The 25,350-nt window shown below is 35.5% G+C and overlaps 3 protein-coding genes across 3 annotated transcripts; 1 reads left to right on the forward strand and 2 right to left on the reverse strand.

The window, feature by feature from the left end:
- Positions 1-271: 271 nt before the first annotated feature.
- Positions 272-3,144, reverse strand: LOC144543845 (abscisic acid 8'-hydroxylase CYP707A2-like). Its single transcript, XM_078292280.1, has 6 exons — positions 2,477-3,144; positions 1,936-2,331; positions 1,675-1,849; positions 1,274-1,380; positions 958-1,076; positions 272-856 (listed from the first exon to the last, which is right to left on the reverse strand). The coding sequence occupies exons 1-6, from the start codon at positions 3,026-3,028 to the stop codon at positions 748-750; spliced, it is 1,458 nt and encodes a 485-aa protein (XP_078148406.1). The 5' UTR covers positions 3,029-3,144; the 3' UTR covers positions 272-747.
- Positions 3,145-17,675: 14,531 nt separating this feature from the next.
- LOC144576177 (serine/threonine-protein phosphatase 7 long form homolog) lies at positions 17,676-18,284 on the forward strand. The gene is made up of 2 exons (XM_078326462.1): positions 17,676-17,964; positions 18,040-18,284. The coding sequence occupies exons 1-2, from the start codon at positions 17,676-17,678 to the stop codon at positions 18,282-18,284; spliced, it is 534 nt and encodes a 177-aa protein (XP_078182588.1).
- Positions 18,285-18,626: 342 nt separating this feature from the next.
- Positions 18,627-20,575, reverse strand: LOC144576178 (uncharacterized). The gene is made up of 2 exons (XM_078326463.1): positions 19,082-20,575; positions 18,627-19,003 (listed from the first exon to the last, which is right to left on the reverse strand). The coding sequence occupies exons 1-2, from the start codon at positions 20,573-20,575 to the stop codon at positions 18,650-18,652; spliced, it is 1,848 nt and encodes a 615-aa protein (XP_078182589.1). The 3' UTR covers positions 18,627-18,649.
- Between the last annotated feature and the right edge of the window lie 4,775 nt (positions 20,576-25,350).

Consider the following 25,350-nt stretch of genomic DNA (forward strand, 5'->3'; position numbering starts at 1 on the left):
TAATTAGGATGATTATCATTTCTCTTTAAAAATGACATGCATGATCGAGTTTATATAGTTCAATTGTTCGTGTATGGTGAGGTATTAAAATGAAATTTAAGAGGTAATATTATATGGATTAAATCTCAATAGACACAATATATTAATTATAGGGACATTGTAAATCTTCCCTGTTTAATTAATATAAAAAATTATTAAATTGTCATCAATTGTAAATACTTCATTAGAATTAACAAACCGTAGAATTTCATCTACAACATAGAAAACATGTATATGCATTAATTGTTCATAAATTAATGATAAGCATTCATTAGGTTTTATATGTCTTAAGCTCCAAATTTTGAAGTTACAATATTACCAGCCTGAACCTTATTTCAAATAAAGAGCTTTGTTCTTTATTTTCCCTGTAAATCTTGATCACTTTACATGTAAGAATCACAGCTTGATGGAGCCATAGAATATATACGCTCTGCACATTAACCAACTTGGCTCAGATGCTTCTAATTAAGTACTAATTTCAGTTTCAGTTTTGATATGTTATAGTTTCCAATATCGACTCAAAGTAGAATTATTAATTCTTCCTTGAGACGTGCGATCGATCTAGCATCGCCTGATCATGTACCCCTCTTCACTGCCAAGAGAGCAATATATATATTTCTTCCTCATCTAATACCACTGAAGTTAGAAAGAGTAGCCTTTCCTTTTTTTATATATATACATAATACATTTTACAAGCACGGGGGAACATCAAGCTAGCAGCGGAGAGAATGTCATAGGCAAACCATTGAGTGGCACTGCGAACGGTCCAAACTCAATCCCAGCCTCAGCTTCCGCTTCCGCTTCCGGCATAGACCAACTGTTCATGAGATCGAGAATGGTTCTTTTTGTCATAACAGAACTTGGGAAATGATAGCAAGTGAATACTAGCTAGGTACTTAATTGTTCTTGATAGATTACCTGTATTTGGTTATGAGGTGATGGAGCATGATCCGTATCTCCAACTTTGCCAACTCGTTGCCGGGACAAGAGTGGATCCCGTTCCCGAATGCTAGGAATGTGTTTGATTTTGGAGCAACCTATATATATATTGTTAGAGTACGTTGAACCAAAATTACTAAATTAAAACTGTAATAATTAATTTGTGGTTTTGGTATATATAGTTATAATTAATTAATGATAGCTAGCTTTTCTATAAATGTATTAATTGTCTTGAATTTAAGAAGCACTAGTTTAATTTAATTTATTGTAACTTGTGTTATATATATATATGTACCTCAAATCTGGAAGGATCAAAATTTTCAGGATCGTGAAAGAGGTCAGGACTGTGATGGATATTTCGAAAGAGTGGCATCACCTTCCATCCCTTTGGAATTAAAAATCCTGCATTTCAGACACTAATTATAGACAAGATTTTTAAGATCAAATTTAATATGTATAGCATCTTTTACGAAAATTTATAACAACTTAATTTATATACACTAGTGTGTGCATGCACACGCAGGAGTGCACGTCTGACTACATGTAAATGAATTTCATCATACAAACTTTTCTCATAAAAATATATTTCATGTAAGCATGCATGCATGTATATATCTTTGTGTTTCTATCTATATATATGCATGTGTATATGTGTGTGTCATGTACAGAATTGTACAAGTGTATGTAGGTAGCAACCTTCGTATTCGACATCTTCAACAGCTTCCCGAAATGTATAAGAAATAACAGAGGCAATTCTCATCGTCTCATGTATAACCCTTGTTGTCATCTCCATGCTCCTAGTATCAGACCATGTCAACACCTTATCCTCCCCTTGCATATCTTTGTTTCTTATGATTTCCTCCTGCTCCTCCTGGAAACCGATATATATATATAGTACTTTCATTATAATTGATTCTGGTACTCAAAATTTGACACATGCAATTTACATGAACTGACCTTGAGAGCTTGTAGAACCTGACGATTGTCGGCAAGATGCTTGACGATCCAAGTGAGAACGGAGGCAGTTGTGTCTCTTGCTGCAAAGATAAGGCCAATGATGTTGTCGGCAATCTGATCATCAGTTAGGCCTTCTTTAGGGTCAATTAAAGAGGCAAGCAAACCTTTGTCCTCCTCCAACTGCTCTTGACTTCTCTTTGAGGCAATGATATTGGCCACTATCCTAGCTAGTCTCTTTCGTGCTTTCATGGCCTTGTGAAACAGGCTCCCGGGCAAGTTTATTGGCAGTGAATTGTAGCCCTTCTCTAGTGTGTAGTAGCACCTTTTCAATTCCTCCATGCAGCTCATCACCTCTTCTTTTCCAAATATAGATACAAGTGCCACGTTGAATGCGTACTAAACAGCAAATTAATTAAACAAGGTGATCAACAAGATTAAGCCCATGGCTATTTTATGTCACAATTGATTCTCTTTTAAGACACACAAGTAATTAAAGCCAGAAACAAGTCAAATATAAAGGGAATATATAATATATTCTTACAGTTTTCATTTCTTCGAATGTGTTGACTGTGCGACCCTCCCATGAACTGACAGTAGACAACGCAACAGCGTCTATTTCAGCAACTCTGGAACGAATGGCATTGGGCATGACGGCACGGAGAACAAGACGGCGGAGTTGAGCATGGTACTTGCCCTGCTGGAAGAAGATTGCTTGCCGTCCCAACATGCGCTCCTTGCTGGCAGGAAACGTGGGCTTAAATATATCGGCCCGAGTCACCAAGATAAACTTAGCGGCCTCGGGACTAGACATCATGATACAAGGACATCCCAAAATACGGGTCTTAAAAACCGGTCCGTATCGCTTCTCCTTCATGGTGAAGAAGATGTTCGGGTTTTTCGCAGAGTAGAGTTGTAGGGTTTCGCCAACATATGGCCAGCCCATTGTGCCAGGTGGTAGCCGTTTTGCCTTGGCCCCTACTTTGATTCGTGTGGTTCTTAACAAGAGCAAAGAGAGACGGTATATAACATAGAATAGTATTAGGATGGTGCCGATCGAGAGGTTCGCATGAGGGATATAGGAAATGTTCATCATTTTTATTAAGGGATAGCAGTAGCAAAAGTAGCAGTATATACTTGGAGGAATTGTGAATTTAAGGTTGCTAGTTAATTAGAGCACCATGGAGAAGACATGTGTCTATTTTTCTATGGATTCATTGGTTTTGTTTGAGAAATTGGATGCGGCATGGGGCGGTATTTATAGTTGCGATGGAGATGTTTGTTGCTCAATTCCCATTGGGGAATAAGATACAGCTCAGCTCCCCTGACGTAATGGCACATCCCCCCTTGGGTACAATGATTAATTAATACTTTAATACTTCATCTTAACCTTTTTTTATAATTTAATACCTAATTAAGCATGCTAATTGACCCTTTTTTTAATTACCAAATAAGATAAAAGATCTACTTATTTAAAAGGTTTACATCAGAAACATATTGAAAAATTAATTAATGCATACCCAAGAAAAAGGATAGATTTAAAAAACTGTCAACATTAATTAAGAAAATGAGAAAAAAAAAACAAACAAAGAAAAAGAGACAAGGTATGGAGAGAGCCACGGGTAAGAGTTGACCACGTTGGCTATATATGGGCTTGTCTGAGTCTGAGCCGATCCAATGACCTATTTTTCTTTTAAATTTTTTTTTTTTTCATTTTGTGTGGTTTTGATACAGTCCAGCTCGAATGGTAGTACAATAATTTTTCTGACAAAGTGATAAAGTTTCATAGTTTTCAACGAAGATATTTTCCCCTTAATTATCGATATTGTAGTACAAGAATGGTAGTACTAGAATTGATTTTACCATTGATATATCCTATTATATACAACATGTAAACAAACAAAAAAAAATAACAATGATTAATGAGGTTATTTATAATTAATAGTTGCATTTTTAAAATAATATGTTTATTGATATAGTAGTAGCTTATTATGTTTAGATTCAGACCGTCCGATTAAAATCCGCACTATATTGAAGGGACTATGTGCATTCTATTTCGGATAGAATTGATTTGAATTATGATCACTAGTGGAAAAACTGGAATCATGATCGGTCTATCTGGATCGGGTGTACTAACCAACCAATACTAATACCTATCTAGATCGGTTTTAACACTAAAACCGATACTAAAAACTAATAAAATCACAGGTCATGCACTATCAAGATCGGTTCCTAGTTTAGAACCGATTCTGATAGTATCAGGATCGGTTCTAAGCTAGAAACCGATCTTGATTATTAAGTATCAGGATTGGTTCTAAGCCAGGAACCGATCTTGATAGTATCAGGATCGGTTCTACGCTAGGAACCGATCCTGATAGTTCATTTAAAGGCATTGCTAAGTCCGATTCATCACATAATCGCCTTTCTTTTATATCCTCAGACCTCGCCTCCATTACTTAGCGCAGCAGCTAGCTTACTGGGCATTAATCAGCTATCTCCCTTCTTTTCTCAGGTTCATTAATTGATCGATCATCTTTTTTCTCAAGTTTGATGTTAGATGGAGCACCATCTATTAGGATCTCATTTTATAAACCCTAAATCTCTCTTTTAGGTTTTTATACATTTTCTATTTCAAGCTTGGGTATATATGTGGAGATTAGCAAATTAATTGTGGGATATATGAGCTTTTGATATAATTATATTTGCATGTGCATGCTATTTATGAGCTTTTCATATATACCCATCTAAACCCTAAACCCTAGTACCCTAGCTAGCATATATGCATCATATATATGTTATATATATATATACATCCCTTAATTATGTTTCGATGGTCTAATTTTGTAGTTTGGCTATTATTGAGAGATTTGGTGCAGCGATTTTCATCTCACTCGGTATGACATCTAAAAAAGTTGTAAGTAAAACATAAAACTCAGGTTTAATTAGGGTTTAGGGATGAATGTGTATATCGATAGCTAGACTAAATAGATTTGTATTAAGTATGTAGCTAGAGTATTGTCTTATGAGCCACAACCGAATGATTAATGCCTTTAGGTCATGATACCCGTTCAAAATTAATCCATTAGGGATTAATTTTGAATAGTCCCCGTTTTGGGACTGCTATTTGAATACTTTGTCTCAATTAGGATGTGACCACGTGTTAGTCGTGTTTTAGTATTTAAGAAAATTTATGCAACATTTTTCCTTATTAGTTCCCCGAATACTCGAGAAACTAAGGGGAAATGCTGCCGAAATTTTCTTAAATACTAAAACACGACTAACACGTGGTCACTACTGAGACGAAGTATTCAAAGAGTGGGATAGGATGGTAACCAGGCCCCATGTAAGCCCTATTGTGAATAAAATTTAGTACCCCAAGCTTGTTCTAAATTAATTGTGTTCTACTATAATTGCAGATGGACTGCAGTTGGATGTACGAAACATCATGTCTATCGGATGAATATACGACAGGTGTCGAGGAATTTATCAGAGTTGCTATGGAAGATATGGCAAATAAGGGGAGTACAATGGTGTCGTGTCCTTGTCGTGATTGTAACAATGGTCAAAAATTTTCCAACTCGAACCAAGTGAGGAACCATTTAATCAGTCGTGGATTCAAGCAAGGATATAAGTGTTGGATATGGCATGGTGAGAGTTTTCCAACCGATATAGGTACTGGTACTGAGCATCAGGAATACCATACCGTTGGAGATGAGGGGAATGACCTATGGGGATTGGAAACCGATGTAGGTACTCGTACTGAGCAACAGTAGTATCATACCGAAGAAAATGATGATATAGTGGTAGATAAATGTGATAATTTTGATCAAATGTTACGTGATATAGAAGAGGATTTTGATAATGATAAGTAGTATTGTTTGTTTGAGAATTTGTATGAAGATTCTAATAAGGAATTGTATCATGTTTGTTCTAAATTTTCAAAATTGAAAGGTGTATTAAAATTGTATAACCTTAAAGCATCTAACGGTTGGAGTGATAGAAGTTTTACTGAGCTATTACAAACTTTAAAAGAAATGCTTCCGGAAGAAAACGAGATACCACCCAATGTTTACGAAGCGAAGAAAATATTGTGCCTAGTGGATTTGGAAGTTCAAAGAATACACGCGTGCCCAAATAATTGTATATTATATCGACATGAGTATGAAGACCTTCACGAGTGTCCAAAATGTGGTGCATTACGTTACAAACCAAAGCAGATAGCCAGTGATAAAAGTGATGATTGTAAACCAAATAAAGGACCTCCTGCAAAAGCATTGTGGTACCTCCCTGTAAAATCAAGATTCAAACGTTTGTTCTCAAATGCTAAAAATGCGAAATTAGTGCGTTGGCATGCCGATAACCGGAAGAAAGACGGGAAATTACAGCACCCCGCTGATTCCCTTCAGTGGAGGAATATTGACAGAGAGTTTTCTGAATTCGGACGTGACCCTAGAAATCTAAAGCTTGGGCTAAGTGCAGATGGAATAAATCCGCACAGTAGCATGAGCAGCAAGCATAGCAGTTGGCCGGTTCTATTGTGCATTTATAATCTTCCGCCTTGGTTATGTATGAAGCGCAAATACATAATGTTGACCTTGCTCATATCAGGACCCAAACAGCACGGGAACGACATAGATGTGTATCTAGCGCCATTGATTGAGGATTTAAAGGAATTATGGCAACCCAGAGTGCAAATATTTGATGCATACAGCAAGGAGAAATTCACTTTACGGGCCATGATTTTCTGCACCATTAATGATTTTCCGGCTTATGGAAATTTGTCGGGTTATAGTGTCAAAGGAGAGAAAGCGTGCCCTGTTTGCCTGGATGATACAGTCGATGTGTGGCTACTCAACTCCTCTAAAAATGTGTACATGGATCATCGTAGATTTCTTCCTACCAACCACACACACAGAAAGAGAAAAAAAGAATTCAATGGAAAGACCGAGTATACCAAAGCAAATTATCCGTTGACCGGTAAACAAGTTTATTCGCGAGTGAAAGATTTGAAAGTTCAATTGGGTAAATTTAAAAAGAAGGTGGTGAGAAAGAAAGGGGCTCCGAAAATATGTTGGAAGAAGAGGTCAATATTCTGGGATTTACCATACTGGGAGCAATTAGAGGTTTGACACTGTCTCGATGTGATGCATGTGGTTAAAAATGTGTGTGATAGCATAGTTGGAACATTATTGAATATTCCGGGTAAAACTAAGGACGGTATCAATGCTCGGAAAGACATGCAATTCTTGAACATAAGGCCAGATCTACAACCAGCAGAGAAGGAAAGAGAAAAAGGAAAAACTTGTACATATCTAAAACCCGCAATGCATACGCTATCGAAAGCAGAGAAACAAAGCTTATTGGAATGCCTTCATGGTGTCAAAGTTCCATCTGGATATTCTTCAAATTTTAAAAACCTAGTTTCACTGGATGATTTAAAATTGACAGGAATGAAGTCTCACGACTGTCATGTTTTAATGACACAGCTTCTTCCTGTTGCAATTCGGGGCATATTACCAAAGTGTGTTAGGCAGACCATTACGAAGCTTTGTTTTTTCTTTAACGCCATCTGTTGCAAAGTAAATGATCCTGATATGCTAGATGCTCTGCAGAAGGAGGTTGTTGTCACTCTTTGTCATCTTAAAATGTATTTTCCGCCGTGTTTTTTTGACATCATGGTTCATTTAATCGTTCACCTAATTAGAGAAATTAAGATGTGTGGACCTGTTTTCTTGCGGTACATGTATTCGTTCGAGAGATACATGGGATCGTTAAAGGGAATGTCAGGAACCGATATCGTCCTGAGGGCAGCATCGTAAGAGCTTACACTGCAGAAGAGGTTATTGAGTTTTGTACTAATTATATGGATGATGTCAAAGCCATCTGTTAGATATTTGTTCTAAAAGTTATCTTATGTTGATCACTTTTACATGTTATGTTTATGAATTGGATGCTACATGCATTTTGTTCCATGAAATTTATGTTTATCTATAGAAGTGTTCAAGAAGATGCTATTGGTCTTGAACCATAGAACTCTATATGATGACAAACATAAATCTCTAAAATGTTCACAGACTTGGTTATTAGCATGGAACACTAATATACCATGATAAGTTTGTCATGTTGATTAAAGTACATTGTAGTTCTATAAATGTTGATAAAGACTTATCGTTTAATAACATGAGTATATGAAAGGTTTCATATATTGAACAGACCTAACGAATGAAAATATTATATGAGTTATGTTAGTGTCATTAATATTTTCATTGTGTCTCAGAATTCTAAGATATGAGATGTATTTCTTTTTCACATGAGAAATATATAATGTAATTAGTATTAAAAGCTGCTTATCATAAGTGGTGATAAAAATATTAGTTCCTTGTATATAACTTGTGCGGGAGAAAGTTATATGTCAATAGTATCATTGCCCCTCATTTATAATGAGTGATGATATTTTGTGGGCCCCTTGGTAAAGTAGAATTATAATGCATGCAATATAACTGAAGTGCAGTTATATATTTATATAATTTACTTAAGAGACCAAGAAACAAATATAATACAAAGATGACACAGTCCGACTTTGTATATTATTCATAATATCATGTGGCAAGGAATAGACACAAGTAATGTTATTTGTAACGTTACTTTAAAGGATCATATATTGTAAAAATGATACTTTACATCTATGTTATTTGGGTAACTATAATGTATAGCTAGAATACCGCTTATAGTTTATGGTAATAAAATGTTTTATGCCATTGCCAACATAACACAGATCCTCCATATAGGTCACACCAACTGAACGAGAAACAAGAAGGATATTTTATTTATATGATGTATATTGTTTCATATGACATGAAATAATATATATGTGATAAATAAATATCATGACTGCTTAGAACGAAGATAAATTTATGAGAAGTGTGCATGTATATTAGTTGGTATAATATGGTGCATATTTTATAGTATAATATACATGACACATAATTAATAATGTGCAAAACATTGTTATAACATAAGTTTATTAAAACCCAAAATGAATATGAGTTGAGGCCGGTACTGTAGTGAGCACTGTAGCAGTTACTGTAGCGCACACTGTAGCAGCAGCTAGGGTTATCTCTTTTATTAAAGAGAATTATACTAGGAAGGTTACACAATGAAAACCCTAGTATATTTGTATATAAGGAGAGGTAGAGAAGGTATTCAATAAGTAAGCAAGCAAGAAATTTTCTGAAAATTTATTTCCTTCTCTTCCTCTCCCTCCTAGCCGCCATTCCTATTCCTCTCATATTATTGGTTTCTCTAATGAGAAATTATTAGAAGAACAAGAAGGGTTATTAACTAGCTTCTAAGCTTAGATTAGATTAAGATCTCTAGCAAGGTCTTTCTAATCCTTGTTTAGTTCAAGGTGAACACTAGGAGGCCGTTTCGACAAACGAAGGTATCCAAGAGATCTAGAAGAGAATTTGAGTTCTCTCTATTTACCAAATTGACATTTGGTAGAGGTATATCCAAATCACTTTTAGTAAATAGATTTGTGATTAATGAATGAGTATATATCCATTTGCATACATTTGAATTGCTTTAATATAATTAGCATAATAAAGTAGATCCGTAGATGCTTATAAGAGGGTCAAAATTTTGAATTTATCGCCTTGCCGCATCATGAAATCCTTCACCATCGGCATCCCTAAATCTCGGCACGAGGGTAGACTTCACGGGGTAGGCACAATCAATGCGAAATTATTCGTGCCTGATAGTACAACAATGTCACTAGCACATTTTCATGTTTTGCAACACCTCACTGACGTTCATTCTTTTTGGGACGAGCATATGACTCTCTTGCGGCAACAGAATCCTAAGAAATCCGACAAGTGGTTAATCGGCGAACACAATAAAAAATTTGAAAGATGGTTTACACGTAGAGTCATGCAAGCTCCGGAGGGAGAAAACATTAAAGAAATTATCAAATTGTTGGCTCTTGGTCCAGTCCATGTCGTGAGGACCTTCCAAGGATATGACATCAACAGGTACACATTTTACACAATAAATCAAGATTCAAAGAGTACCGTGCAAAACAGTGGAGTGACGTTAGTTGCTGTTTCGAGTGATTTGTCAGATCCTAAAGGTGCCGGACCATTGCATGCATCGATGTCATATTACGGGTTTATTGAAGAAATTGGAGAGCTCGATTACAGAAGATTTAATATCCCGTTATTTATGTGCAAATGGGTCGATAATCGTAGGGGGGTTAAGGTCGATGACGATGGTTTTATTTTGGTGGATTTCAACAAGGCTGGATATAAGAATGATCCATTTATACTTGCAAGACAAGCCGCTCAAGTGTTCTACGTAACTGATCCGGCCGATCATTCAAGACATGTTGTCCTCTTTGGAAAAAGACGTATCATCGGGATTGATAATGTGCAAGACGAAGAAGCGTACGATCATTTTGATGAGATACCACTGTTTTCCACTGGCATGGTGTCTTTACCAGCCGCTAAGGATAATGAAACAGGTCACATGCGCATCGATCATAATGAAGGAGAATGGGTTGAAGAAGTTTCCACTGGCAACAATCCCTGATTTTTTATTGGTATGTCAAAATATATAAAAATGTGAGTTAATATTCTTTAATTAATATTGCTGACTTAAGGATTTTTTTTTTCCTTCAGGATGCATTGAAACACAGGAAGCTGGGAAGCATGCAAGTTATTCTTCAATATTCCTTGTGGCTTATTTTTTTTCATGTATATGTAATTTATTAGCTTATTAGCTTATTTTTTTTCAAGTTATTCTTCAACATGTTATTTTTTTAGTAGCTTATTGTATTTCATGTTATAAGTACTTTTCAAGTTATCAACTTAATATACTAAAATAATTTTTGAAATAACTAATATACTAAAGTAATTTTCAAACTAATTAATATACTAAAATAATTTTCAAGCTTATTTTAATAAAATATCATACACATAAAGATCCTATTTTTAATTTTTTTTAAAAACATACACATACACAAATATAATACACCCACACAAATATAAATCCCTATCAGGATCGGTTCCTAGATTGAGAACCGATCATGATACATTATTTATTGTAAATAATTAAAATAATGTACCAGGATCGAATCTTAAGCTAGGAACCGATCCTAATAGTCGTATGTTACATTTACTCCTTACACGAAATTCAAATCTCTCCTCCTAAAACCCTTCTCCTTCCTTAGTCGTCTCCTCCTCCTTCCTTAGCCGTGACCTCTTTCTCCATGACCCCTCCTCCGCCGTGTCCCCTCCTTCCTTTGCTCTCCTCCTCCTTCTCTTCCGTGACCTCTTTCTCTCATTCTCCTCCGTTGGCTCCGTCGGCTCGTTGGCTCCGCCGCCCTCTCCCTCTCAAATCCCTCCCTCTCAACTCAGGTAAGATCTCTAAATTCAAATCACGAGTTTATTAAAAATTGAATTTAGAGATTTGTTAGACATTTGAGAGAAATTTGTTAGAAATTTGTTAGAAATAATTTGTTAAATTCGGGTACCAATTATTTTAAGAATATACTTGTTAGAAATTTGTTAGAAATTTGATAGATTAGGGTACCAATTTAAGAGGTACCAATTTGAGAAATAATTCGGGTACCAATTTAATTTGGGTACCAATTGAATTTATAAAATTCTTGTTGCTAATTAGAATTTCTATTTATAAAATTGTTTATGAATTGTTTAGGAAATTTCGGATTAGAAAATTGTTGTTGCTAATTAGAATTTCGGATTAAAACATTGTTTAGAAATTGTTATTTGGACTTGGAACGATAAAGTTACAAGTTAAGGATGGTTTTCTTTGTGAGGATTAGGGACTTGTTTGTAATTTTTGGGGATTTATGGTGAAACTGTTGAAATTGTTAGAAACTGTTGAAATCTTTGTGAGGATTAGAAATTGTTAGAAATTGCAAATTTTGATACTTGTTATATTGTTAACCTATTTGCAAATTCAGATATGGAAAGCAATAGTGAGACAGCCTCGGTTAAGAAACGAGGAAGAGACCCTAACCAAATTAAGGAGAAGTTTAACGAGAAAGGCAAAAAGCTGGAACTTGACAAGTTTAACAGGTCGGTTGTTACTAAGGATACAACGTCTTTTCCAACTGAATTCAGTATATTGGTGAGAAGGAATATTCCTATAAGTTTTCAATTCTGGAAAGTTGTTCCAGAAGAGAACAAGCTGAAAATATGGGAAACACTGAAGGTAAATAACGTAGTACTAAGTTCACAAGCTTTCATTTGATATTAACTAACTCTAAATTTTGATTTCTATTTGTTTGGCAGCTGAACTGGGGTATAAAAGATGACGAAAAAGTGAGGGACTATTATTATCAGAAAATGGCTACTTGTCATCGGAAGTGGCGAACCGACATGACTAAAGTGTGGCGCGCGGGTGAGACGCCCGATTTTGCCAAGCAAAATATGGAAGAAAAAGACTGGGAGGTATTTGTCAAGTACCGAGAGACGGAGGAGTTTGAGGTATGTTTATTTCTGCGGATCACCTACCTTATCTCTAAGTAAGAATTCAAATTTTCTTATAATTAAGGCCTACAATGACTTTCTTGACATTGTAGACTGCCAGCAAGATTGGAAAGGAGAATCAGGCCAAAAATGAGTATCGGCATTTCTTAGGATCTAGAGGTTACAGTGGTGAGGGTTTTTGGAGTAGGCTTACAGATGCTATGCAGGCGATTGTAGACGAGAAAGCATCTAATGATCCGTCTTCCCAAGGCTCAACAAGTGCATTGAAACCAGAAGAGGTCCTTGATATGTCGATTGAGCATAGGCACGTCACCTGGAGACTAGGAAGACAAAAGCTCGATAAGGATACCAAGGAACGCTTTTATCCAGAAACATACGTACCGGTCATCAAGAAAATTGTGAGGATTTTAGATATTGTCATTCATTGAAATCTCAACTTTAATTTATTACGTTATAACATGTTGTCATTTTAGGAAGAACAAGAGACGGCTCTGAAACAAGGCTTGTTGGCCGTCGAACGATATGACGATGTTCTCGGAAAATCTCTGCCAAATTCGGAACATCTTGGGAGGGTGAGAGGAGTGGGAGGTTTGGTTCCAATCAGAAAAACATACGAGAAGAGCTCAATAAGGAGGAGACACGCTCCCTCGAGTTCCGAAGCAGAAATTGATGCGAGAGTGGAAGCAAAAGTGGAGGAGAAAGTAAGAGAAATAGAGGAGAGACTACGAGCAGAAATGAGACAAGAAATGAAGTCTGAACTTGCACTTTTGCTTCAGCAGACAATGGGCCAACAAGAGAAGACGTTTACCCCAACAGTCCTTCAGAGCAGCTGCCAGTCAGTCAAACCAATTGCAGATCTTTCCGGGTTTACTAAGGTAATGCAAATTCAAATTCAATAACATTCAGATTTCACAATTTATTTTCCATTATATGTTCTAGTGTTCATACGTTTTAGTTTATTCGAGTAAATACATATATTTGAACAGGAGGCAGAACTAAGCTGCAAACTCCTGGCAGTTGTCAATGGGAACACTATTCGAGTGGCCATGGGGACAATTCATGTTCCAGTTGTACCCGGTGGAACAATTCACAGCAGGCCGATGCTGCCCGACCATGCAAGAGTAATGGTGGATGGTGTTTGCGATGCAGACTTCTTAGACATCCCATTACCTGTACCAAATGGCGAGCAGGAAACCCTAAAGGATGCCCTCGGCAGTTTCACTGCATGGCCGATGTCCAAGATAGTGGTAGGTTTAGATGAGGTATATTATTATTACAAGTTCTTATACTTCCGAATTAGTATATATGTGATAGAGTTATAGTTGGTTCTGGATTTTATTTCAATTTATTATGAAATTTTGCAGGAACCAGGCAAAGAATTAGTCGTTCCTGGAGGTCCGAAAGCAACGATTCACTGCAAGGCATTTGATGGTATCAATTTTGACAAGCTGGGACGGACATTCAAGCACATTTGTGATCAGTTTTTGGAGCTAGATGGCAGTCCAATCGAAATCGATTCGCCAGTTGATCTTTTATGTTCAGATGACTCCATACGCGTCTATGCAGATGATTATGCGGCCTTGCTTAAACCACGGGAGTGGCTCACTGTACCAGTTGTTCAGATCTGGATGCTGTGAGTTAATATTCGTAATAATTGCAGAATTTTAGTACTTGTAATTCAAATTTCACAAAATTGAGATCACCTTTGCGTCTTTATTTCGTAGGTATTGGCACAAATACCTCAAGGAGGAATATCCCAATGAGCAGGTTGGTTTCATGGACCCCAATCGAACAAATGCCACCATGTTGAATGATGACCGAGGACGTGTTCTTCAATACATAGGGAAAGCACTCCGAGAAAATCGGGACAAGAGATTGATCTTCATACCTTACCATCATATATATATATATATTCTAATTTTATTATATTTCTTTCAATTCATATAAATTGAATAATATGACATTCTACAAACCTAACATGCAGAAATCATTGGATATTGGTCGTGCTTATGCCAAGAGAACGTGCATTGTACGTGTACGATTCCGATAAGAAGTGTAAAAGAATGCTAATGATCACTGCTGTTATCGAGGAGTAAGTGCCTTCCTAAATTTTATGTTTGTTTATAATACTAATGATTTTATTATTATATTGTCATTTTAAATGTCTCGTAAGTACTGATTGTTCAATGATTTCATATTTCAACAACGTCTTCATGAAGGAAATGGGTAATTCTTTAACGGTTCATAACGATTGCAAGGTAATAGTTTCTATTGCGATATGATTATAATGACCTAGATGCACACATTTGTGAATATACATATAAACTATTTGTATGCTCGTAATACAAACATTTTATTTTTTTGAAACTTGTTATATAGTGCCCACAACAACCAGCTGGCTGGGAATGTGCATATTATACCATGTTGCTCATGCAAGACATAATAAAGGAATTCCTCGATGTTTTTTCCGCAATTAAAGGTATATATGCATTTATAAAATTTTCAAAAATAAGCATTGTTGCTTCAAATATAATAAAATACACAATTTAATTGTATATATATGCTCTTCTAAATTCTAAAAATGCAGGATATTCCCGCTAAATATACGGTACAACGCTTGGCCGACTTTCGCCAAATGTGGGTCCAAATTTTGCTGAAAGAAATAAAGCCGAGAAGAAGTACAACAATTTAGGGTGTTTTATCTGAATTTGCATGCATATATGAACATGAATATCTTGTAATAAGTTAGGATGTGTTTGATATATAATTAATTTAGGATGTGTTTTATTGATAATTAAATTAGGATGTGTTTTATTGATAATTTAGGATTTGTGATAAATTAGCATTTTGGCCAGCTAAATAAATATGGAAGCTGGTCATTTAATAAAAAATATTTTTTTAAAATTCAATAAAGCATCAGGATCGGTTCTTATATTAGAAACCGATTCAGATATCATTTTAAAAAAAAATGCAAAATAACTATCAGGATCGGTTCTTACGTAAGAACCGATCCAGGTGGTTACTATCAGGATCGGTTCTTATGTAAGAACCGATCCTGATAATTGTTTTCTGAATTTAAAAAAAAATCTAATTTAAAATATACATCTGGATCGGTTGTACTATAGAACCGATCCAGATAGTAACTATTAGGATCGGTTGTAAAACCGATACAGATTTGTTTGGTATCTGTATCGCCCTGATCAGGATCGGTTGTGAACCGATACTAATAGCCGTATATAACCGATCCTGATTCTATTTTTTCCAATGGTGGATCGAACGGTGTAGATCTAAATAAAAATATTATATTATCTTCCTATGTAGACCAAGAAAAATGAAGGAATGGATATAAATTATATATATTAACTGAAAAGGATTGACATTAATTAGATTTTTTTTTTATTTAGAATTACGTTAAAATAATTCATTCAAACAAGCCTTTCAAGGCTTGATTTTCTGTAACTAGCCTCCACCGATCCCTAGGATCGGTGGAGCAAAAAAAATCAAAACTACACCGGTCCTAGGGACCGGTGTAGCTCACTTTTCCTCAGCGCAATCACTCGGCCACAGAAGATCCCAGCAAGCCCTACACCGATCCCTAGGATCGGTGGAGCTTTGTTCTCAAAATCCAACCCGCAGACTCGCCCATTTTTCCTTCTTCTCCCCCATCCGAGCCCTTCTCCAAAAAAACAGTGAGTTTTTCTAATTTTTTTTTTATTCTTTCAATATACTCAACCATTTCTCCATCCAATTGTTTCAAAATGTTCAGATCGTCGAAGAGAATTAGAAACTCTTCAGATCTACAATTTTGATAAGGTAAAAATTCCTCTTTTTTAATTTTTTTATTTTAGCCGAATTAAAATAAATAACTAATTTAATTTAGTTTGTTTAGTATTTTTAGATTGTTTTTGTGAAATGTAGTGTGAAATTAGTATTTGGTGTAATTTAGTGTTAATTTTAATTTAGTGTAATTTAAGCTAATGTAGTATTAATTTAGCGTTTATTTGATTTTAATTTAGTGTAATGTAGTGCTAATGTAGTGTTAATTTATAGTTCATTTGATGTTAATTTAGTGTAATTTAGTATTTATGTAGAATAAATTTGTGTAATTAAGTATTCATGTAGTATAATGTAACTTTTTAGTAATATGTATTATAATTTGTATAAAATTATAAATGTGTACAATTAGTAATATTCATGAAGTTTAAAATTAGATAAAATTATAATGTATAAAATTAGTAATATTTATGAAGTTTATTATTAAAATCAAAATTACATGATATGTTGTTTACATAAATTTTGACTATTGTAGCCATATGCTTGAAAAAAATGTTTGTTTATATAATTATGTGTGATGACTCTCATTAGTTGCAAAAATATTGTTTATCAAATTTTCTAACAGAGTCAATGGATAATGTGAATTATCCGGAGCTATTGAAATTAGCACCACAGAACCACAGAGCATGGAAAGTTCGTGATATGGTAATTTTGATTATATCTATTAATTATTTGTTGCAAATAAATATTATATGAAGTATTTGAAGGGTTTATAATGTTTTATTTCTTTTTGGCAGCCTTCCTCTTCATTGAACCAGATAAATTCACATAAGACTCGTATTACTTACAACAGTCGGATGGAAGATGCTCTGAAGAGATTAGGGTTGTATCAAATTGCTCGCCTTAATGATTGCAAGATTGATCCGCATTTGATTAGTGCTCTGGTTGAGAGGTGGAGGCCGGAGACCAATACATTTCATCTACTTGTCGGTGAGATGACAGTGACGTTGGAAGATGTTGCATGTCTATGGGGCTTACCGATTAAGGGTAATTAACTAATTAAAGTTGTTTATCAGTTAATTTAAATAACTATTTTTTTAAGGTGAATTGTTGATTGTATAATTATTTTAATTTGCAGGTGACCCGATTACTGGCACCAGCGATACTGATTGGAACCCATACTTAGAGTATGATCTAGGGGCTGATCCGACTCTTTTTTACGATGACCTCATTGAGACAATGCCATATAAATATAGGATTTATAATCCTAACACATCGAAAGAACGATTGTCCGTCTCTGCTTATTCGATTAGACTGAAATGGGTGCGGGCCAAATTTAGTGAACCCTTACAAGAGTGGGACAGTAATGAGAGAGCTGCACAGTACACCCGAGGTTTTTGTATGGATTTATTCGGGTCAGTTATGTTTCCGGATTCTAGTACGGATGGAGTCCCTGCGATGTACTTGCAATTCATTAATGATCTAGAGACTCCACAAGAATACAATTGGGGAGGTGCCGTACTCGCACATCTCTATCGAGAGTTGTCGCGTGCTTGCCTTGCAGGAGTAGACACGATATCGGGTCCGATGTTGTTGTTACAGATTTGGTCATGGACTCGATTTACTATTGGTCGGCCTAATCCCCGGGAAGAGCCACCTCCCTTCGGTGGTGCAGATGAGGATACGAGAAATGCTTTCGGTGTGAAGTGGACCACTCGACATTTGTGGAAACACAACCCTCACTTAGGTATAAAGATTTATAATTCGAGATGAATTCGATAGATTTATAATTGTTTTTTAAAATTTATATTTTTTTTGACAGGTGGTACAGCCACATATAGAGATAGCTTCGACAGACTAGCTGATGAGACAGTTAACTGGCGACCATACGTTGATTACTATGATCAGTTACCTAGACATGTTCAAGGACAAAAGAGGTATTGGATGAGCTGCGGTTACGTGATCCATTTCTGGATGGTAGAGTATCAGCATGCGGATAGGGTCATGCGCCAGTTTGGTAGGTACCAAGAGATCCCGCCTCCTCCTCCTCTACCATATAGATCATGACTTAAGGGAAATTTTCATATAAAGAACACAAAATTTGGTGTAGCCAATTGGCGGGAATTAATCTTTAAAGTTCAGGTGTCATAAATAAGATACATCCCTAATGATACAATACAATGTCAACACAACTAATTCTTGGAATACAATAAAAATGTCTAAATAAGAAACATTAATGAGTACAACTGTTACAAATGATGTCAACACAACCAATTCTTAGAAATTCCTAGGAGTTTATCGAGTCGATGCACCTGTTACAAATGAGTACAACTTAGTTCAAATAAAATGGTAATTATGCAAACGAATTGTCTTTTGAATTTTAAAATTGTTATAGCCGAATGTCTTGCTGAAGTTGACTCTTGATTATGTTGTCAAGCATTACGCCTCTTCGCAGGAGCCTCCATTTTGTCCATAGCCATTTTAATTCGCTTGTGTTTTCTCCTACCCTTATTTACTTTATCCGGATCTGGCCTTATAATGGGGCCATTATACAATGGCCAATCCCGTTTATTTCCAAATCCATTGAAACGACCAGACCAAGTGTTTATATAATTTTGTAAGCTGTAATATGGGCTAACATAGTCGTTAGGATTTAGCCTCCTCACGAAACAAACTGCAAGAACATGGTTACATGGGATTCCTGTTAATTGAGGTCTCCGACACAAACATATAGGCATTCCTTCCGGAGGGAAGGTAACATTGTACTTCACTTCGCCCCGAACACCCTTCAATTAAAAAAATTTATTTACATCAAATGTATTACGTGAAAGTAAATAATTAGATTTTTCATATAAAGAACTTACTGTCTCGAGAAGTCCATCTTTATCAATAACCTCATAATTGTTATGGCCATAATACATCGGTCTTACATCATGTTTTCTTGCTTTCTCATTACGACGATGTAAAACTAGTGTAATGTTCATTGAAAAATCCAATCCCGTTGCCTCCCATCCAATCGCGGCCTCCCGCCTATTTACAAACCAGTCGACGCACTTATAAAAGGTCTTATCAACAATTGCACACACAGGTAGTTGCCTGGCAATCCTAAATACACTGTTTAGTACCTCAGAGCCATTACTTGTCATTATACCCCACCGATTGAGGAATCCATCATGCACTTGTGCCCACTTATGCAGAGCCAAAGGCTCTGCATCAGAGTTGCGAAGCCGTTTACCAAATTTCATAATGTAGTCATGTACAGCTGCATCTCTTTGCTTAATCAAATCCATCCCCTCTTCAAATCTCCAGATTTTTTTCTTCTCAACAAATTTCTTGAATACATTTTTGATCCACTTTTGAGGGTATCTTTTCCAAATATTTTCACAAATATGCTGTAAACACAGTCGGTGTACAGCTTCACCTTGTTCCTCAGACCATCCCAGATTAGGAGCCTCAAACACCCCTGGTATACCAAGATGCTGGTCCGAGATGACACATATTTTTCCTGGTCCGACAACATTGATACGCAACCAATTCATAAACCAACCCCAATTTTCTATAGACTCTTTTTCACAAATTGCAAATGCAAGTGGCAAGAGTTGTTGCTCTGCATCGTAAGCACAAGCCATAAAAAGTTTACCCTTATACCTTCCGGATAAGAACCCAGCATCAACACTGATAACGGGTCGAAGATGAGGCCATGCCTCAATGCATGGCCCAAATGCCCATGCCTCAATGCATCGCCCAAATGCCCATGCAACCCGATTGAAAATATTGATATTAAACTTGGTTGATGGTTCACTTTCTAGTAGGTACTGTGTACCTGGATTAGACGGTTTGATGGCAGCCAAAAATGATGGCAGCACCTCGTAAGACTTCTCCCAACTCCCAAACAAGTCCGCAATTGCAAGTTCTCTACCTCTCCACAACTTGTTATACGAGGGCACTACTGTCCCAAATTTAACTTTAACCAGATGCTTGACCATTTTAATGCTTAACTCCAGATCATCTTTCAAAGCTGGTTTAATAATATCAGCAATTACTCTAGAAGTCATTTGATGACTATCCAACCTTTCAGCACGGCCAAAACATGTGTGGATAAACGGGTTGGTGGAAATTGTCCATGCACCTGTTGGTACTACAATTGCATACAGCTTCCATTTGCATTTAGAAGATTTACATTTAACTCTATACTTTGTTCTGTTGCTGTTTAGCACATCTAACTCTGTGTTTTTGTTTAGGTGAAATTTAGCAAGTTCTGATATTAGTTTGGCTTTGGATTCAAACATTTGACCTTCAGCAAATTTTTCATCTAACCTGGGGGGGTTTGCAAAAAATGCACGATCCGCGTATGGCATTGGCAATTCATCGTGGAATGAGGAACATGGATGCTTAGGTTCTTGATTTAGGAATGGGATTGAGTTGTGCCAATCCTTCAATATTTCTCGGTCGTTCATTTCAGCCTCTGCTTCATCCATATCTGCATTCCATTCTTCATCCGAATCATCATCATCAAAAGAACTTCTATCAGATTCTGTGTCTTCATCTGATTGCTCACAAAGGCCGTCACCGGCCTGAACCGGAGGTGTGTAGGTGGGTACAGGTACACTGCCCGAGTTAGGATCAAAGCCGGTCTGAACCGACGGTGTGTTACTACCTCCAGGCAAACTATCTGGACACGGATCATAACTGGTTTGGTTTCTAGCCTGGTGCGCCTCAGCTACCAATTCTATAACCTTAAATCCAGCCACTTGAGCTGCAGTTTGTTTAATGACATCCCAAGTTTCCTCATTTTCTATCCGAAATAGTGAGAAATGGTACGATCCGGGCGGTGCTGTGTTCATACGTACCCTGATTGTCAATTTGACTCGACTCGGAAGCAATTCAAGTCCAACGTATATTTGCCGTCTTATAATAGCAAAACTGGTAGAATCAGATATAGTAAAGGTAAATGCAGCCCCTATGTCATAACCAACACCTGTGGAAGTGCTTTGGAGGTTACCACCATAATACACATTGATCAATAGCAGTGACATTTTGCTAAACAAAAATCAAACACTAAATTAATAAACATATGAGTAAAAAAAAATACTAAATAAACATATGAGTAAAAAAAACACACTAAATATATAAACATATAAAAAAACACTACATAATATATGAGTACAGAAAAACAATAAATATAAACATATGAGTAAAAAATAAACTAAATATAAATATATGAGTAAAAAAACTCAAAATATAAACATATGAGTAAAAAAAACTAAAATATAAACATATGAGTAAAAAATAAACACTAAATCAAACTCTAAATATTTTTCAATTTTATAACACTAAATATAAGCATATGAGTAAAAAAAAACTCACAATAATAATCAGAAGACGATGCTGAGTACAATGGTGGTGGCGATCTGTTCATATGACAACTCCTCTACTGAATCTGAAAAAAACAAAATAAGAAAAAATAGAAGGAAGAAGAAAGAAAAATGGAGATCAGGAAGAGAAGAAGAAGGGTGCGGCTGGGTAAATGGTATAGTGTGAACCTACACCGATCCACAGGACCGGTGGACTAATTTTTAAGCTACACCGATCCACAGGATCGGTGCAGGTTTGTTTTGGTGTAGTCCTGCGTGTAGTCGGTGTGGCAGACACAGAATAGGCTCCACCGGTCCCTAGGACTGGTGTAGTTTTGATTTTTTTTGCTCCACCGATCCTAGGGATCGGTGGAGGCTAGTTACAGAAAATCAAGCCTTGGAAGGCTTGTTTGAATGAATTATTTTAACGTAATTCTAAATAAATAAAAAATCCATTAATTAGGTAAGAAAAAATAATTAATATGTGCCGCTAACCGTTGGATTTAATCAATGTAGAGCGTTGCTTAAGGAATGCGCACATGCAATAAGCTTTTTCACATGAATTATTCAAAGTCGAAACCGGACACCAACTGCGGTCATTAATTGGGTTATGACCAATAACAATAATTTTTGTGTATATTTAAGTAAGATTGTGATGTAAACACATTTATATTATTCATACTTTGATAGTCTCTATCAAGCATTTAAAAAAAAACAATAATTTTTAAAACACAAACAATTTACAAAAAGAAATTACTATTGTGCTAAAATATCTTCATAATGACCGAACCTAATACAATCCATATGATATCCCAGTGAACCATGGCCTTACTGGACCGAACTCAGACTAGATAATTTTTTTGTTTCTCCTTTTAAGCAGTAGGTTTTGTCAAATAAAAATTCAAGTCTTATTATACTGTTCTTCTGATAACTTTTTTTTTTATATAAAATTATTTATAATTATAGGTGTTGAATCTTTATATCTGAAATTTAATAAATGAATTTGATAAAAGATAAAATATATTCACAATAATTAATATTGTATTTAATTTTTATTGGTCTCAATATTTATTAAAAAGGAGAACAGCATAGCAAAATCCAATTTTTTTTTTATTAAAACCAGTTGCAAACAAAAAAATAACGAAGGAGAAAAAAAAACATTTGCAATATATACAAGAAAACCGAAAATTTTATATTTATTATTCGGAAAAAAAGATAACAGAAAAACCATGAATTCTCTAAAATTTCATATATGTCATAAACACAACCTGTGGTTAAGTTCATCCAAAATGAAAGCATATATTGGTTCCTACTCGATTTCAGTATTTTTTTTATGGACTCAACTACAGCTTGCGTCTGTAGTGAATATATAATTTCCACTTAATCGTGGTTTATTGGTTTATCAATATTTTATGAATGATGAACTAAAAATTTCGGACAAGCAAACAAATATAATAAAATTAAGGTTATGCGGTGAAAAAAATGGATCTTATATTCTTTAATCTTAGAGGTTAAAGGTGAGAATTGCATTTATCTCTATCATCATCAAGACAATAAAATGACCGGTTATATACGAGCGCATATCCATCATGAAGAGCTACCAGGGAAGAATTAATTCTCTATGCCCACTGCAATGACTTGCTAAATCAAGATAAGAAAATAAAAGAAATAAGTGTTCTAAAACGTGTTGTAAGATCTTAATGTTGTTTGTAACGACATCTAGGGGAGGGTAAATAAGTTTGTTTAAAAATTCAACATGTACAACTTGTAACTATCAGTTAGATAGACAAGTTTGAAAATTATTCTTGTGTTTACTTAATCTATCTACTGTAAGCTCTTGGCGGAATCAAGAATTTGTAAATTAAATTACAATTAAATAAATATTAAAGTGCAGTAAAGTAAAAGTAATACATGAATTGGTTACGAAGTTCGGTCACTAAAGGACCTACGTCTCCGGGGCAACGCAATCTTAAGAGACGCACATTTCTATTACCCAATAAAGAAAAAATTACAAGTTGTGACCGGTATGAGACAACACTCATGCGGTCCACACAAACGACATATAAGCACAACACACTAATGGAAAATAAGGAATCAAGATCGGTTATATACGCATATTAGTATCAGAATATAATCGATCCTGATGAAGGCGATACTTATACTATCAGGATCGATTTTTTATTTTTTAACCAACCGATCTTAATAGGCACTTATCTGGATCAGTTATATCTGAGAACCGATCCTAATAGTTTTTCCCCCGTTTTTTAATATTCCATCTTCTCAGAGTAAAATCAAAGAAGTAAGGACTTTGAATCCTCCATCTTAGAGTAAAACCAAGGGACGAAAGACTTTGAATCCTACATCTCCTCAAAACGAGACTGGAGAAGAAAATGAGATAGCCACAATCTATACCGACTTCCTGGAGTGCTCAATTTGCTTCAATCTTATGTACTATCTAGTTAATCAAGTAATTTCTTTTTCAATGTTATTCTCTGGAAATGTATCTCTTTCTTCTTCCAGTTTGCCAAATGCTACATCAAAATAATTTATAAGATAATTTATTAAAATAATTTATAAAGTAATTTATAAAATAACTGGAATTAGGATCGGCTATATTAACAACCGATCCTAATTAATGAACTATTAGGATCGGTTGTTTATACCTCTAGCCTCTCTATGGGACCCCATCCACTCCAGTGATCCCTTCTTAACTTCTTCAATTGCAGCAGTACCGGCACCCACATCTTTTCGCCGTTGCAACTATTCAGAGTGTGGAGAGAGAAAGAGAGCAAGTGAAGTATGTGATATCGGCCAATTTTGCATTCCATGTGTATAACTCATATGTTTATTCTAGGAATCAAAAAAAAAATTATCTTTCTAGTTTCTTAAAAAATATGTATTACTTTCCAAAAGTAAATTATGTATTAGGATCGGTTGTTTATAACAACTGATCCCAATAGTATCAGGATCGGTTCTAATAAACAACTGATCCTAATAATTCATTCATTAGGATCGATTTTTTGTTAGAATCAATCCTGATACTATCAAGATCGATTTTTAGTAACAACCGATCCTAATGAATGAACTATTAGGATCGGTTGTCTATAAAAACCGATCATGATAGTATCAAGATCAGTTCTAACAAAAAACCGATCCTAATAGTTCATAAATTAGGGTCGGTTGACAATAAAACCCGATCTGAATAGTTTTTAGAATCGGTTAAGAAAACTGATCCAGATACTTATTAGGATCGGTTGTCTCGTATAACCGATCCAGATAGGCCAATTCTGATTCCAGCTTTTACACTAGTGACAGCTTAGAGAGAGAAAGGTGAGCACAACAACTCAAAGATGACCGAGCTCACATGCTCTAAGTCCAGACAATCACTACTCTCACTCTAATTGAAGGTTAGGCTTAAACAACAATGGACTAGGCTAAACCTCTCAAAGGATTCAAAGGAAAGCCAATGGCTCTATGCAGATCACAAGATCTACAACATAATGGTTTAATCTATTTTGCTCAAGCCTAGTTTCCAGTATTGACCAGACCCGGTAATTTAAATTTTGAATTTGATGTCCAGCCATGCAACGACTAGACTCAGGTGGTCTCAACCTCAGATCTACTTTACCATACTTTTGGAGATTAATAAAAATTAATAACATAAGGGTGGTAAAGTATGATCTTCATAATCTTCATGGCAGTGTTCAGCAATCATATGAAGCTTAAATTTTAAGCTGCATTAAGGAGCACCCGTTCGGCAATCACTACAACAAAGTAGA

Source organism: Carex rostrata, chromosome 25 (genome assembly GCF_964058835.1).
Source record: "Carex rostrata chromosome 25, lpCarRost1.2, whole genome shotgun sequence".
Lineage (NCBI taxonomy): Eukaryota > Viridiplantae > Streptophyta > Magnoliopsida > Poales > Cyperaceae > Carex > Carex rostrata.

What these genes read in the sequence shown, in the direction of transcription:
- LOC144543845 (XM_078292280.1), bottom strand. Translation starts at nt 3,028, where the DNA reads ATGATGAACATTTCCTATATCCCTCATGCGAACCTCTCGATCGGCACC. An exon ending in TGAAGATGTCGAATACGAAG is followed by an intron (nt 1,381 to 1,674) that starts GTTGCTACCTAC and finishes TCTGAAATGCAG; the next exon opens with GATTTTTAATTCCAAAGGGA. An exon ending in TTGATCCTTCCAGATTTGAG is followed by an intron (nt 1,077 to 1,273) that starts GTACATATATAT and finishes ATATATATATAG; the next exon opens with GTTGCTCCAAAATCAAACAC.
- LOC144576177 (XM_078326462.1), top strand. Translation starts at nt 17,676, where the DNA reads ATGTACTTGCAATTCATTAATGATCTAGAGACTCCACAAGAATACAAT. An exon ending in GAAACACAACCCTCACTTAG is followed by an intron (nt 17,965 to 18,039) that starts GTATAAAGATTT and finishes TTTTTTTGACAG; the next exon opens with GTGGTACAGCCACATATAGA.
- LOC144576178 (XM_078326463.1), bottom strand. Translation starts at nt 20,575, where the DNA reads ATGCCATACGCGGATCGTGCATTTTTTGCAAACCCCCCCAGGTTAGAT. An exon ending in AAGATGGACTTCTCGAGACA is followed by an intron (nt 19,004 to 19,081) that starts GTAAGTTCTTTA and finishes TTTTAATTGAAG; the next exon opens with GGTGTTCGGGGCGAAGTGAA.